Genomic DNA, 17,062 nt, shown 5'->3' with positions numbered 1-17,062 from the left:
AGGCTCGGAAGCCTCCTTTCAAGAAGCTTGGAGGCCTCCTTTCAAGAGGCTCGGAAGCCTTCTTTCAAGAGGCTCGGAAGCCTCCTTTCAAGAGGCTAGGAAGCCTCCTTTCAAGAGGCTAGGAAGCCTCCTTTCAAGAGGCTAGGAAGCCTCCTTTCAAGAGGCTAGGAAGCCTCCTTTCAAGAGGCTCGCAAGCCTCCTTTCCAGAGGCTCGAAAGCCTCCTGTCAAGAGGCTCGGAAGCCTCCTATCAAAAAGCTCGGAAGCCTCCCTTAAAGATTCTCGGAAGACTCCTTTCAAGAGGCTCGGAAGCCTCCTTTCAAGGGGCTCGGAAACCTCCTTTCAAGAGGCTTGGAAACATCTTTCAAGAGGCTCGGAAGCCTCCTTTCAAGAGGCTCGGGGAAGCCTCCTTTCAAGAGGCTTGGGAGCCTTCTTTCAAGAGGCTTGGGAGCCTTCTTTGAAGAGGCTTGGGAGCCTCCTTTCAAGAGGCTTGGGAGCCTCCTTTCAAGAGGCTTAGGAGCCTCCTTTCAAGAGTCTTGGGAGCCTCCTTTCAAAAGGCTTGAGAGCTTTCTTTCAAGAGGCTTGGGAGCCTCCTTTCAAGAGGCTTGGGAGCCTCCTTTCAAGAGGCTTGGGAGCCTCCTTTCAAGAGGCTTGGGAGCCTCCTTTCAAGAGGCTTGGGGGCCTCCTTTCAAGAGGCTTGGGAGCCTCCTTTCAAGAGGCTTGGGAGCCTCCTTTCAAGAGGCTTGGGAGCCTCCTTTCAAGAGGCTTGGGAGCCTCCTTTCAAGAGGCTTGGGAGCCTCCTTTCAAGAGGCTTGGGAGCCTCCTTTCAAGAGGCTTGGGAGCCTCCTTTCAAGAGGCTTAGGAGCCTCCTTTCAAGAGGCTTGGGAGCCTCCTTTCAAGAGGCTTGGGAGCCTCCTTTCAAGAGACTTGGGAGCCTCCTTTCAAGAGGCTTGGGAGCCTCCTTTCAAGAGGCTTGGGAGCCTCCTTTCAAGAGGCTTGGGAGCCTCCTTTCAAGAGGCTTGGGAGCCTCCTTTCAAGAGGCTTGGGAGCCTCCTTTCAAGAGTCTTGGAAGCCTCCTTTCAAGAGGCTCAGAAGCCTATTATCAAGTGGCTCAGAAGCCTCCTTTCGAGCGGCTCGGAAGCCTTCTTTCAAGAGGTTCGGGAGCCTTCTTTCAATAGACTTAGAAGCCTCGTTTCAAGAGACTTGGATCATCTTTTCAAGAGGTTCGAAAACCTCCTTTGTAGATGCTTGGGAGCTTCCTCGCAGAAGGCCTCCTTTTAAGAAGCTCGGCAACGTCCTTTCAACAGGCTTGGCAACCTCCTTTCAATAGGCTCTTCAGCCTCCTTTCAAAACGCTCAGAAGCGTCCTTCCAAGAGGCTCGGAAGCCTGCTCCAAGAGAAACGAAAGCCTCCTTTTGAGCGGCACGAAAGTCTCCTTTCCAGAGGCTCAAAAGCATCCTTTCAAGAGGCTCGAAAGCATCCTTTCAAGAGGCTCGCATACCTCATTTTGAGAGGCTCGAAAGTCTCGTTTTGAGAGGCTCGAAAGCCTCCTTTCGAGGACCTCGAAAAGCTTCCTTACGATAGGCTCGAAAAGCTTCCTTACGAGAGGCTCGAAAAGCCTCCTTTCGAGAGGCTCGATAGCTTCCTTTCGAGAGGCTAGAAGGCCTCCTTTCGAATGGATCGAAGGCCTCCTTTCGAATGGCTCGAAAACGTTCTTTCAATATGCTCGGGATCCTCGTTTCAAAAGGCTCGGGAGCCTCCTTTCAATAGGCTTGGCAGTCGCCTTTCCTGAGGTTCGGGAGCCCTCTTTCAAGAGTTTTGGGAACCTCGCTCAGAAGCCTCGTTCAATACGGCTCAGACCTTCCAATCGGCTCAAATGCATCCTTTGAAAAGGCTCGGAAGCCTTAAAAAATGTCAGGGTTGTAAGAATCTTGATGTAATGACCTTGATTTGAACTGAAAACTTTCACGGAATAATAAAATTACGCTTCGTTTTGTGGAGAACGGCGATCAAAATAGGGGGTACCTCAATGAATTCAAAAGTATGAAGGGGTACCTCCCAAGAAAAAGGTTGAGAACCGCTGGGCAAAACGATCATTTCGACCAAACAACATTTTCGACCAAATAACCTATTCGGCCAAACGACTCTTTCATCTCAGTTAGGCTGAATGACATTTTTGATCATATGTTCTCTATAGCCAAATGCTTTCGGCCAAACGGTTCTTCTCCGTTTCTTTTAAAAATCTTCATTGAAGAGACTTTCAGCCCGAAGGCTGGCTCGTTCCTTTTCTTCCCCGTTGTCAAAATATATTTCGAAAAAAAAAACACAATTTGATTCCACCAAACAAACCATTGCAGTCTGAATGAGCTACTTTTTTTTCTGAATACTTCCTGATTTCTTGATCAACTTCCAATGTTTGTTGGTCATAATTGACCCTACATTGATTATTGTGGACAGTGAATCTAAATCTACAATATTGCCAATGGCAACAACATTTTCCTCTCTTGTAAATGTCGGAACAAACTCAACTCGCAACAAGAGTTTGTCCCTAACTGCAACAATGACCTCCTGCCGCGGATTTATAAAAGTAGTCGGATTTTGATGATGATTTTGGAAAAAAGTATCAGTTGTCGATCTTAAGACAAATACATAGACATCTGTTGACATGATTTGTGTTTTACTTCTGAAATATACAAATTATCGCAGCTCGAAAAGTTCACAATAATTACCTCACCATATTTGTTGCAGATAAAATGGAACGCATCATTGTGTTTATTCTCTGCAAAGGCTTATCGAAGCTATTCTTTTTTATTGCTTGTTTTTTTTTTTGCATTTTTCAGCAACCAACAACACTCTTTAATTGCGGGTGATAAAACTGTAAGGGTTATGTAAACATTCACACAATATTCGCTTGAAGATGTTATTTGTTCAAAAACGCTGATTCCACCTAGCGCTGCGAGGTTAGAGAAAAATTTATAATAGTACTGTTAAGTGGATAGGCTCATTGTTCATATTTTTTCTATAAACGTTTTAAAATTAGTATTGTGGTCCTAACATCTGATGCCATAGTCCGACAAATCCAAATTTTCAATTAGAAACAATGGGATAGTGGAAATTGTGACGTGAGGAAAAAAAATAATTCCATTTGAAATTTGCATTAGAGAAATATGTAAATTTCAGGCCCACTTTCAACAATACTGCTCTTATAAACTGGTGCCTTCTTTGGCACAAAAAAAGCTTAGATAAGCCAATATCTAGTAAAGCAGTAGACAAATCTGCAGCTTTTTTGTGGGATGGCTTTCCCGTACACCCAATATCCCATCGTGTTTTAGATATTTTGAGTCATCCGCATCGAACGAATGATCTTAATATTTCAATTCCACTACGTTCTAATCGTCGCTGAATTCTTCTTTGACATCATGAGCGTCTGCACATAAGTTTCTGACGGTGTACAAAAAGCGTAGATATCGAACGCTGCTATGTCTACGCATAAGGCGGCTACAATACGATAGACTTAACCAAGACTACGTGCAGCAGTTGAAAATGCCACATCCAAAGAAAGAGCAGCTAGGCGCAACTAAACTTGACATTTCTCACATTGTGAGGTTTGAGTTGAACATCTATTCTCTGTGAAAATGCGCATTTCTGCAAAACCTTGCCTAACATGTTGACTATTTTAATCTAGTTTGATAAGTGCCCAAAACAAGAAATGGAATTAAACCCGGCTCGTGTTTGGGTAGGTAATTCACCGTTTTGTATGGCTTTCCAAGAATTGTTATCAGTTGTCAATTTGGCGCTAAGTGCATTCGCTTATCTATGTCTCCTACACTATCTTTCACGAACACCTACTTATCTTTCACAAAACTCGCCAGCAAACGGCGATTACTAAAATCTCAAATGGCAGTGCCAACAATCAGACTAAACAACGCATTTTTGCCGGCTAGGCCAATCTCACGTGACTTGGCAACGACGCCAAGCCAGCCGGCAATCGAGACGCCATCTAAGGGATTGTCGGGAAAGATGTCCATTAAAAACATTGGTGCATGTGGAAACATCCGATTTGTAGCGTCTGGTTGCTGATTGATTTTGAGACGTGGTATTTAAAAAGATGGTACCATTTGATCCACATGATCATATTGTCCCACACTCCCCAACGCTGCGGCATCCACAGCAGCGGCGAGTGACACAGCTCGTTGGCGCCCGAATGGTTGATGATGATCATCGGCATCATTGCCATCGCTATATCCTCTCCGCTGCTTCACTACTGGGTGGAGTGTCGAATGGATGTGATGTGAGTCAAAGCAAATGTCTTTGAAAAAATTGACTCACCGTTTACCGTATTTGACCAAGATTGTTATTGCATCAGCAAGCACTTTTTTTCTTTGCACATGAGGATAAGCGCGCTGACAGAAGCAATGGCGATTCAATTTTAAAATGGGTTCCGGCCCCATAGCACTTACCTGACTTCGTCCAGAGCGAGCGAAAAGTACCAAAGCCCGAACATGGCTGCTAGTGGGATGAGCACAAATTTGAGTAAAAATTCTCTGTGGATGAGAAAAGAAAACGATAGAATGAATTAATAAGCCAAAGTAGTATTTTTAAGCATTCTTAGAACGGAAGAAGTCAGATTTTTCATTCATGAATTCAAGAGAACAACGGTAATTAATACCTCGGAGTTGGCTCCATTAAATCGTTAAAAAGCAATCAACGGCAAAACAGATATGCGGTGAATAAGCTGGCACGTGACGAAACGCGGCTAGATAAATATTTAATCCACTCAGCAGGGAAAGGCAACTGAATGTTAATAAATACCGTTTTCCCACACCCATTCACTCTATCAATAGCGAATAAGCGAAAAGAGGTGGCCTTTCCACCACCGGCGACCTATCCATGGGAGACAATCGCGAAAATTCTAATAACAATGCCGTTAATAATTTGCCAATTGAAATGTTAAAAATAAGAAAATGAGGTCGCTGTTTGAACCCTTCAACGATCACACTCCATCGCATCGTGAATTATCAATTAGGTACATACAGCAAATCGCACTATGCGGGGAATTACCGTAGGCATGTTCGAAGCACGACAAACAAGGAAACCGTCAAACACCTTGCGACTTTAAAGGAACAGCACTCCATTGTTGCTGGTGGGGATATCTGGGATATCGATTTCCCCACTCCAAATCAGCTTGAAAAGCTGGTTTCCCGAACTTTCTGGGCTCCGTTGGGTGGAAAATTACAATCGGCTTGTAAGGGTTTTATTTTTACATTGTGTCTTGAATGACGCCAAACAGTCTACTATAAGGGCTTGGGCCATGGCGAAATCGTGGGTTTGAGTAATGCGTGAGCAGTAAATTAATAAAAAGGTTTTGTGCGGTTCGTTAGATCGAACATGTAATATTGGGTGAAGTCTAATGTTGAGCAACCGCGTTGTTAGCTTCAAAATAAGACATCGATATTGGAAAAAGTCAAGGTGAATTGGAAAAGATAAAACTGCTCAATGGAAAGGAATAACAAACAGATTCAAGAAAATAAAGATGCGATCTATTTGATTTATTTTCAATGCAATATCAAAATTATAAAACAAATTATTCATCCCTGTGATTCAAATTGCGTGTATATTAAACTTGCACTTCGGGAAAAGTTGTTTATGATTTGTTTTTCAAACAGCACAGCTCTATTCAATGGTTCAGTACACGAGCTGTCCTGGAACGCCCATGCAGGCCTGCTCGTGTTATGAACCGCGAGCGAGGGTTTATTGGAAAGTGTTGTAAAAAACAGCGCAAGTGCTCGAATATTTATGAAGATTTTATCAACCAATCGATCGAGCGATTAAACAGTAATAAAGATTAAAAACCTTTGTAACAAGTCACTCTGTCAAGCAGGAAAAAGTCTTTCTCGAAAAGCAATTTCAAGTCATTTTCCAAGAATTTTAAAAGGAAGAAGAAGGAATAAGGAATAAGGAAGAAGGAAGAAGAAAGAAGAAGGAGGAAGGAGGAAAGAAGAAGGAATAAGGAAGAAGAAAGAACGAAGAAGGAAGAAGAAAGAAGGAATAAGGGAGGAGAGAGAAGGAAGAAGGAAGAAGAAAGGAGAGAAAAAGAAGAAGGAACAAGGAAGAAAGAAGAAGGGAGAAAAAAGAAGAGGAAGGAAGAATTAAAAAGGAGGAAGAAGGAAGATGGAATAAGGTAGAAGGTAGAAGAAAGTAGGACGAAGAAGGAAGAAGGGAGAAAGATAAATTAAGAAGGAAAAAGAAAGAAATAAGAAAGAAGAAGAGAGGAGGAACAAGGGAGGAGGTAGAAAGAAGAAGGAACAAAGAATAAAGAAAAAGGACGAAGAAAGGAGGAACAAGGAAGAAAGGGAAAGAAGGAACAAAGAAGAAAGAAGCAAGACGTTCTCTGTTCTGAGCACAGTTCACTTATCTCTTTCCACTTTTCACTTTTTCTTTCCTACTTCTCATTACTCACTATTCACTGCTCGTAATCTGAGGTCAATTTTTTTTAACTATTCGGCCAAACAACATAAACATAATAAATAAACCAAACGTTTTCTAAGAAATTAGGGCCCGGAGAATAGGCCAATCTTTCAAAACTATCTGAGGGGGTCAAATGCAAAGTGGTGTAAGTGACAAAAAGTTAGTTATGAGAAAAATAGGGGCAAAGTTTTTCAATATTTTTTCGCTCCATACAAATTGAATGGAAGTTCAAAAAATTTACAATTTTCTATGAATTTTCACATTTTTTTATAAACATCGTACAAACTATATCGACATATTGCCGCAAAGCTCGAGAATCAAAGCATTTTTTTCTGTAGCCAACTCAATTTTGACAAAAATGTCAGTGACACCCCTCTGCTTCTAACCCCCTCATCTATGTTTTTCTCCAAAAACCTTGTTTTAGTCAATTCAAAGTTGTGAGTCGGTATATTATCAAGCTGGGAAGTTAGTTATGGGCTCACATGAATGACTCGCCGTGTTTGATTAATCTTATCTCTAACGTTTCGATGCGATCTTTCGACTTAATGTTCGATCCTTATACAGTGAACTCTCCCTAACTCGATGTTCTGTAACACGATATTCGTCCTTACCCGATGGAATTCAAAGTCCCTTGAATCAAGCATAATGCGTTCTCTCCGGAAGTCGATATCTCCCTTACTCGACATTCTCTAAGTCGAAGTAATTTTCCAATGCATTTCACCTCGCTAACTCGATGTTGTCAGAAACAGTTGCATGCACGAAATAGTTAAAAGTCAGAAATAAAAAGTGATAAGCGAGAAGTGAAAGATAAGAAGTGAGAAGTGAAAAATATAAAGTAAGAATTGAGAAATGAGTAGTGAAAAGTGAGATATTTAAAGTGTGAAGTGAGAAATGAGAAATGAGAAGTACGAAGTATGAAGCGAGAAGTGAGTTGTGGGAAGTAAGAAATGCGAAGTGAAACATTTGAAGTGCGAAGTGTGTAGTGAAAAGTGAAAAGTGAAAAGTAAGAAGTGAAAAGTTAGAAGTGATAAGTGAGAAATGAGAAGTCAGAAGTGAGATATAAAAAGTTATTAGTGAGAAGTGAAAAGTAAAAAATGAGAAGTGAGAAATAAATAGAGCGAAGTGAGAAATGAAAAATTCGAAATATGAAATGAAAAATGAGAAGTGAGAAGTCTGAATTAAGAAGTGAGAAGTAAGTAGTAGGATGTGAGAAATGAGATGAGAGAAAAGAGAAGTGAGAAATTCGGAGTGCTAAGTGAGAAGTGAAAAGTAAGTTAGAAGTGAAAAGTGATAAGTGAGAAATGAGAAGTCAGAAGTGAGTTGTAGGAAGTTATAAGTGAGAAGGGAAAAGAAAGATAAAAGAAGTGAGAAGTGCGAAGTAGGGAGTGAGAGTAGTGGGAAGTGAGAAATGAAAAGTGAGAAGTTTGAAGTGAAAAATTCGAAGTGCGAAGTTGAGTAGTGAGAAATGAAAAGTAATAAGTGAAAAGTGAAAAAAATGTGACAAGTTAGAAGTTAGAAGTGCAAAGTGATAAGTGAGAAATAAGAAGTCAGAAATGAGATATAAAAAGTTATAAGTGAGAAGTGAACAGTAGACTGGCTCAGCTTAGTATGGAGAGAAAAAATGTTGTCGAATTCCACGGGGCACCCCTCAGGATTGTGTCTTTGGGTGAGAAAATTAATCTTTGCAAATTTCAGCTCAATCGCATGTTGCATAATTTTGATTTGAAGTTTGATTTGAAGTTTGTATGGGGATTTCAGTCAAAATATAATTTTCACAGTACATCGTACGATGATTAAATGAACTTTTATTTAGCTTTCGGCTGATTTATTAGGAGCTAGTTTGTGTACTTTTTGATTTATTGATCGAATCGAATCAGCCGAAAAGTATATAAAAGTTCATTTAATCGTCGTACAATGTTCTGTGAAATTGTTCTGCAACATACCAACTGCCCTTTTTGCAATTCTGAACTCAATCGAGGAATCAGAACCAATTTCCAACTTCAAATCAAATGCACCAGCTTATAAAATAAACGATTGAGCTGAAATTTGAAGAGATTCATTTTCTCACCCAAAGAAACAATCCTGGGGGAATTCAACGACATTTAGTTACAATTAATTGCATATTATTCGGCAACTCGGCCGTACGAAAACCATTTTTTTGTTAAATATCTTGGCTGTGCATATGCACGGCATATGTTTCGAAATGGACAAATTGATATGAAATTTGCGAAAAAGAATCCACGTGTCTTGGATAACCCCTACACAACAAGACCACTTAAAGGTCACGTTTGCGGAAAAGCCATCAGAATCCGAGTACCAACCTCCACCGCGGTTAGCTCTCTTTTTTGCAAATTGAATATCTTTCGGATGCTTGATTTGCCCAATCTCCACATTTGCTTTACTGTTGTATATCCACAGCCAAGCGAGTGCACATTGTTTATTAAACGAGAGGATCGCACTCCATGCCCTCCAAGCATCCGAAAGATATTCAATTTGCAAAAAAGAGAGCTAACCGCGGTGGAGGTTGGTACTCGGATTCTGATGGCTTTTCCGCAAACGTGACCTTTAAGTGGTCTTGTTGTGTAGGGGTTATCACGCCTATCTAGAGAGTAGGAGGTTGAGGGTTCGAGTCCCTCCAAGACACGTGGATTCTTTTTCGCAAATTTCATATCAATTTGTCCATTTCGAAACATATGCTGTGCATATGCACAGCCAAGATATTTGACATTTAGTTTCCTGGGCCCAGTCTAGTAAACAGTGAAGAATAAGAAGTGAGAACTAAATAGATAGAAGTGAAATGTTAAAAGTGAGAAGTGAGAAAATCGAAATATGATTTCAAGACCAAATTTTCAAAACGACTTATCTGCTTTTGTAAACAAAGATTCAAACGACGATTTGACGAATCTGATAGCTCTCCCACGCAAACCAACACCATCATTAGGTAGGTGAAGGATTCCGCTACCTGTTGATGGTGTTGGTTTGCGTGGGAGAGCTATCAGTTTCGTTAAATCGTCGTTTGAATCTTTGTTTACAAAAGCAGATAAGTCGTTTTGAAAATTTTGTCTTGATTTAAAAAGTGAGAAGTGAGAAATGAGAAGTGAGAAGTGCAAAATAATAAGTGAGAAGTTAGTAGTAGGAAGTGAGAAATGAGAAGTGAGAAGTTAGAAATGAGAAAGTCGAAGGGCGAAGTGGTAGTGAGAAGTGAAAAGCAAGAAGTTAGAAATGAAAAGTAATAAGTGAGTAATGAGAAGTCAGAAGTGAGATATAAGAAGTTATAAGTGAAAAGTGAAAAATGAAAAGTGAGAAATGAAATGTGCGAAGTAAAAAATTAATAGTGAGAAGTGAGCAGTGTGGAGTGCGAAGAGAGCAATGGGAAGAGGGAGGTGAGAAGCGAGATGTGCGAAGAAAGAAGTAAGAAGTAGATAGTGAGCAGTGAGAAATGAGGATTAAGAAGTGAGTTGTGAGTAGAAAGAAGTGTGGACCGGGGAACGAGAAGCAAGAAACCAGATTCTTTTTCTTCCTTTATTTTCTTCTTCTTCTTCCTTCCATCTTTCTTCTTCTTTCTGTCTTATATCTCTCCACTCATTTTTCACCACTCAACATCTCGCTTATTACTTCCCAATTATCATCTCTAATTTCTCACTCCTTACTTCTGTTTATGTCATTACTCACATCCTAGTTCTCACTTCTCACTTTTCATCACAGAATTCTCACTTCTCATCTATCACTTTCCACTACTCACATGTTACTGCACACATCTCACTACTCAATACTTTCTTCCGTTTTTCAGTACTTACTTCTCACTACTCTGTAATTATTTCGAAGATCTCATTTCTCGCTTCTCAGTTCTCGCTATTCACTATTCACTGCTAATATCTCACTGCATAAGTAAACAAATTATAACTACTAGGCCAAACGGTATTCGGGTAAATATAAATACCTCCCTAACTCGATGGTCCCTTCAATATCGAGTGATAATTACATCATTCCTTCGTCACCAAGGTTTCTGCCAGGTTTGACAACCAGTTCTTGGTACAAACCGCACAAAAAGTATTGTCAACCATCAAGACCATCAAGATAGAACTTTTAGACCGAAGAAAGAACATCTCATCAAAATTGAGGATATTATGTTTATGTCGCCTTATAAAATAGAGCTTGCTGAGCCTTCTGTGCCACTTAAAATTTTTGTTGCTTGGTTGAATTAGTCTCACATATCTTTTTGTCATTCAATATTGCAATTCTGCACGACTTTGGTATGGTTTACTCTTTTGGTTCACTGTTTCCTAGAAATTTCTTATTTTGCTCTTATTTTGCCGTAAGCTGGTTTTTCCTGCCTCGATTGTCTTTGAGAGGGCCATTATTAGGCCATATTCCTAAAATTGTTCGGCTAGTGGAATCGAAAGCCTTTAGGATTAAATTGATTGCAAAAAAACATGCATCGTTTTAGGATTTCATTTTTACCATCTATTTCGAAGGAATATACAGCACTCAACCCATTTTTGCTAATTTATTGAAAACAAAACTCTGTTTCATCAGTTTTTGCATACAACTTCCCGTGTTAGTTATTAGTAACTGACTCAAATTGAAAATAAATATCGGTTAAAAATATTTTTTTTTTCAAGATGGTAATATTTTTATTTAGCACCTATTTTCATGAATTTTTCAGCTTAAATGTAAATGGTCCGCAATAATATCAATATAATGCACTTAAAAGTTGTGAAACAGATTGTGCTTACATTCTGAACATGGTGGTGCTATTTTTATGTACTCAGTGTATGCTCAGTGTATGTACTGAGAAGCCATTAGAATATGTGTCTTTACCGGTATGAAGGACATCAGAAAAGTGAAAAGTGAAAAGTAAGAAGAGAGAAATGAAAAATGGGAAGTCAGAAGTGTGAAATGAAAAGTGAGAAGTGAGAAATGATAAGTGAAAAGGGTATAGTGAGCAGTGCGAAGCGTGAAGTCATAAATGAGAAGTGAGAAGTGAAATGTAAGAATTGAGAGGCGAGAAGGAAGAAAAATGATGTGAAAAGTGGGAATATAGTAGTGAGCAGGGTTTCGACTTTTCGTTTCAATGAGACCAAAGCAAGCGTTTTTCGGGCCAAGGGAAAATCTTGTTTCGTTGTTTATGTTGAGGATCATCTTTTACCCATCAATCTTTTCTCTAGAATTAGCATTGGAAGATGAACCTATTAGATTAGATGAAAATCCTTTTTCGTTTCATAACTTTTACCTCTCACTCACTTTTAGCGAGAATTATCGCAGAACAATTACAAAATTGTATGGCCGCGCCGGGATTCGAACCCAGAATAGTAACAATAATAGCTGTTGGGATGCGCTTACTTTAGCCACACCACCACGCTATCTGTATGAAAGCGTTGAGTTATTTGTTCCACATAAGCTTCTTCCATTTACATTGATGATGTCACGAAAAGACTCGAATATGAAAGAAAAAGAGCAAACCAACGTTTAGCGGCAATCGAAGTGAGCGAAAAATGGTTATCACTCTCCAGGCTGTTTTTCTTTCCCGAAAAGCGATTCCTCCCCGACAACTTTCGTGAGGGAAAATCATGTGCTCCTGAGATTGAGTGAGCATTACGAACCCTGGTAGTGAGAAGTGAGAGATGAGAAATACGAAGTGAGAAGTGATTTTTTTTCCTTATTGGGTATTTTAATAATTGCGACCATTTGTTAAATCTATTGTGATATAAAGTGAGAAGTGATAAGTGAGATGTAAGAATTGAATATTTGTAAAATTAATCTTTATTCCTTTCTATTTCAACCTTCCCAGTAAACCACATATCGTATAACAAACAGCAAATAAAGTCGCATTTGCGTCCATCAAAAATCTGAATCGCATTGTATATCAAACTTTGTCAGATTATTGTCAAAGATGTTGTATTGAATGCATCGTATACGATAATTTTCACCGTAGTGAAAATCAATCGTAATTGTGCGAATAAAAACCCGTAATGACCTATACTCCTTGCTATATCCTATATTAGTGCGAATGAATGTCTATGTGAATCGTAATACAATCGAAACCACTTCAGTCCAAACGGCTTGTTGAAATTTTCAAGCAGCTGTAAAGATATAAATTGTGTAGTTTATTTTGGACAAAAATCCGAATCTGTACAAGATGTGCATTATGGTGCAGTGGTAGAGTATCCGCCTGTAAATCCAAAGATCGCGTGTTCACGACTTGGTGCTAGTAAGATTTTTTTTTATTTTTCACATTATTATGTATAATCGTAATACTGTTCTCATGATGTCGGGAAAAATCGTATAATAAAACTCGTAGGAAGCCGCGAAATCCGCGAAATTTGATGTTAGCCGCGAAATTCAAACATTTTCGCGAAAAACCGCGAAATTAACCTTTCCCGTCAATAATTGTATTCCATTCTATTGCCTCAGTCGATTTCTTGACCTAGTCAATACCAACTCGACAAACAACGCATTTTTTGACGTCTCGAATTTTTTTTTTTCAACTGCAAAGTCTGAAATTGGTCGAATGTTGAGCCTAAATTAAATCTATCAAAATTAAAAAAATAGGGCATTAAAAATATGGATTCTTTAGGAAAGTTTATCCTAAATAAGAGAATTAATCGATTGCTCCAATAAAATTGTTTGACGGGAAAAGTCAATTTGGCCTCAAAGAATATACAATTATTCGGAATGTGCGCGCCAAACTGCCAACCGAACGCTGTAGGTTCGAAGCACACAAAACTAACAACACGAATGAATAGAAGCTACACACGATGCTCTGCTTTGCGCGGTCTCGCGGTTCAACCAAGTGCTTTTGACCAGTAATGCAAAGAAATAATAAAAAGAAAATAATTTGAAATTAGAGAGAGAGTGCTAGTAATGGACCCCTTAAGGACGGAAATTTACTTCAATCGCTTCGCTAGAGTCAGACTCATGACATATTGCCATTCTGTAGCACCAGATGACAAGTAACAGTTATCAGCAATGCGTTTCGTACATAAAACATGCTAAAACATTCATTTTTACTACTAAAATAAGTATTTTAAAATAATGTAGCCAGATTGCCTATTATGGCCACCCCCGGGACCATAATACGCAACATAGAGTTTGTTTACATACGTATTATGGTCCCCCATTTGATTTACATGTTCCATTTCCACATGTTCCTGTTGCCTATTATGGACCCCCCCTTGTGTGCTAGTAATGGACCCTCTAACGTATTTACTTTTACAAATTAGTTAATATAACTTAATTTTAGTATCCCAAGCTAAAACAATTGCATGGAACAACTTCCCTGATAGGTGAAGCAACTTTATCTAATGGAAATTTGCAGGAAATCGTTGATTCCAACGTTAACTTTTGGTTTTTGTTCAGGGGGTCCATTATACGCACGGGGTCCATTACTAGCACTCACTCCCTAATAAACCCAACAATTTTAATAGATATGGAATCTACATTTTTTTTTTTTGCACCGAAATATAATTAACCGCGAAATGGCCGCGAATTTTCAGATTTTTTGAATTGGCTGTCCGCGAAATTTTGAAAATTTTGCCGCGAATTTCCACCACCCCTAACAATAACCTATATCAAGAGATATAAGTACCAAAATGTTGACTGGGTTCCTTCTGCTTGTTTTCTCCCTTCCTCCATCTGCTTTCTATCTTCCTATTTCTTCTCACTTTACTTCTAGCTTTCTTTTCCCTTCCTTCTTCCCTTTGACTTCTTCTTTCCTTCCTTCGTCATTCTTCCTTCTTTTTCTTCTTTCTTCCTTGCTTGCTTCCTTCCTCTCCTTTCGCATACTTTCTTCTCATTTCTTTCTACTTTCTTCTACATTTTCTCGTCTTCCTTCTTCCTACTTCCTTTTCACTACTTTTATGTATTTTTCTTCTTCCTTCATACTTCTTCCTTTTTGATTCTCTCTTCTTCCTTCTTCTTTCTTCGATCTGTCTTCTGCTGTCATCCTTTCGCCTCCTGCTCTCTGCATTTCTGCCTTCTTTTTCCCTTCTCCCTTCATGCTTCTTCCTTTTCCTTTTCTCTTTCTTCTTTCTCTTTCTTCCTTCTTCTTTCTTCTTTTTTCCTTTTCCTTTTTTCGTTCTTTCTTCGCCCTTCGTCTTTCTTCCTACTTCCATCTTCCTTAATCCTTCTTTTTTCTTCCTTTTTACTTCTTGCTTTTCTTCTCACTTTTCACTATTCATCTCTCACTTCGAACATCTCAATTTTCGCTTCACTTAATAAGGAACCAAATTACAACTATTCGGTAAACGACATTCCGTCATATGGAGTTCGGCCAAATGATCCTTTTGGCCAAATGACATTCGGGAAAATTACCCTATACCAGAGCCATAGATATAAAAAGTCGACAAGAGAAGTTGCGTTGTCTCAAAAATAGCGAAATAAATTACGCAACAGTTGAGCGGATGTCAAGGAGTCAGCTAAGAGCATCTCGGCTGATATGCGATCGGCCCTTCATTTTAAATGTAGCAACAATTATCTTTTTTTAGGATTAATAGGATCCCACTTTATAAGCGCAGGGTGTGCTTGGGCATGTAGTAAACGAACTCTACGATGCCGGGGAGCGTATTCACCTTGAATTTTGAGTATGGCCATTTTTTCCCGATTGCATTCTCCAATATTTGACCAACGAACTCGAGCTTTATGCGGTGCGCTTCTTTTACAAGTTGTTAAAACGTTCCATGTTACAATCCGTAATCCGACCATGATAAAACTTAAACCATCAGACTCAAAAAAACATTTTTACGGAACACGTTTTAGATCTGCAGTTAGCATTATTTCTAGTATCCGAGAATGAATGGAAAAATATGAAAGCTTACGACACTAATAATAACAAGCAAAGGAATAAATGTTTTTGTACACACCCTCGGGAACCCCGGAACATCTCCGGGGTTCGTGTTCGAATATTAGATTCAGGATGAGATTTTTTAAGATTTTAAGATTTTAAAATTTAAATTAATCGTAATCGTATTATTTAAAAAAAAATACGATGAATTGAATTTCAACGAACTTTCAACAATTTTTCTAATCCTTGTTATTTTAGCTTAAATTGTTTTTTTGGGGCCTATGTGCATTAGGACTGGCGATTCGCGGCTTAAGAACGAGTTTTTGAATATGGCTTTCCATCCAGTTTCCCTCCTGGCAACACGACTATCATAGGTATGGGTAGTTATATTCATTTAAATTCTATTCGCATTCTCTGAATTTTTGTTTTTGATTTTTAAATTTTTCATCCAAGGAGTACACTTGACAAAACGATGTTTTGGCAATATTTTCGGCCAGAACAAATGGGATAATTTGCGAGCAAATCAGATGAGAATAAGTGCCCTATTTTAAATTAATTCATCGAGTCTAGTCAATTTGTATATCAGTGTGGGGCTCCGGGCATGCTATCAAAAGTTCGGTTTCAGAGTGATCCTATACCTTTCAAGTCCAATTAAAATGCAACGATTGATCGGGCCAATTTTTATAAGCACTCAGTGATATTGAATTTCCCTTCGAATGGAACTTATTGTAAGCCAAGTGGTTTAGGATAAGTATTCTCAAGATAGCTTTGTTTTTTTTTGCGCATCTTATCTCCATCTCCAGCTGAATCGTACTGAGCCCTACAAGCCGGTTATCAAAATTTCATTTCTGGAACAATGTCATTGTACAAGCAAGGCAAAAAGTTGCTAATCTTCCGCATCGCACATTGAAGGTCACGAAAGTCACGTATACTCTTGTACATTGAACGTAGTGCCAGCAACACCGTCTTCCAGCCACAGAATTCGTCATGGTTGACGAACTGCCTTGCTATGTGTGATATAAGATGTAAGTAATTCCAAAAACAGCAGCGGAATTAATTAACAGGAAGAATCATCGAAGCCGCTACGAATCATCAAGAAAACGTTGCTGCTTCCAGCAGTCAGTCTTAGTCATAACCCTGAGAAGCCTTCGATTGAGCTACAATTGTTCATGGTCGGGCGGCAGATTTTCATCGGTCGTTTATCCGAGGAATGTAAACTCGTACAGAAGACGATGGGAAATCCTAATTTTCCTAGAAACGGATAGCTTAACAGCTTTTGGTTTCTCAATTAGGACGAAACAGCGGCATCAATAATACGTATTTCGGGTAACTCTATTATCAGTAGGTCACACTGATGACCAATATCTATTTTCGATGCACTCCGCCACCACGCGCACGTTCACGGCACAGGCCCGGCCTTATGATGTAATCAAATTTTGCCGGAGAAAATTTCTCTCGTTTTCTGTTTTTTCGTCCCCATTCCATTCAACCAGTGCCTAAATGCTAGACGTGACTTTCCGGAAATATTTCCCACGGTTCTGTACATTGAAACCTTCTTAATCATCGATATACTCACAGGGTTTTCGAGAAAATCTTAAAATCCTATGTGAACCGGAATTCACTGAACACCACTGGATTTAGTTAACACAACTTGCTTCCAAAGCGCAAAAACTAAATTCCTTCTTCCACTCGAAATCGTCACCTCTAGAACGCACAACCAATAGAACTGTTTTGATTGTTATTTTGTGCGAATTCTTGCCAAAACTGAAAAACAGCACTCAGTTACCAATAAGTGCGACACACCACACAGCCTCA

The 17,062-nt window shown here is 39.2% G+C and overlaps 1 protein-coding gene across 1 annotated transcript in view; it reads right to left on the bottom strand.

The window, feature by feature from the left end:
• LOC134210215 (arginine kinase 1) overlaps positions 1-17,062 on the bottom strand; it is a 148,135-nt gene extending 131,073 nt beyond the window's left edge. The window contains exons 1-2 of the mRNA XM_062686257.1: positions 16,824-17,062; positions 4,458-4,541 (exon numbers count right to left, since the gene is read on the bottom strand). Of these exons, the coding sequence (XP_062542241.1) occupies positions 4,458-4,501 (44 nt within the window). The 5' untranslated portion in view covers positions 4,502-4,541; positions 16,824-17,062. The remainder of the gene's footprint in view (positions 1-4,457; positions 4,542-16,823) is intronic.

This window comes from Armigeres subalbatus, chromosome 2, assembly GCF_024139115.2.
Source record: "Armigeres subalbatus isolate Guangzhou_Male chromosome 2, GZ_Asu_2, whole genome shotgun sequence".
NCBI lineage: Eukaryota > Metazoa > Arthropoda > Insecta > Diptera > Culicidae > Armigeres > Armigeres subalbatus.
Note: the sequence above shows the minus strand (reverse complement) of the source record. Positions and strands in the feature narration are given on the sequence as shown.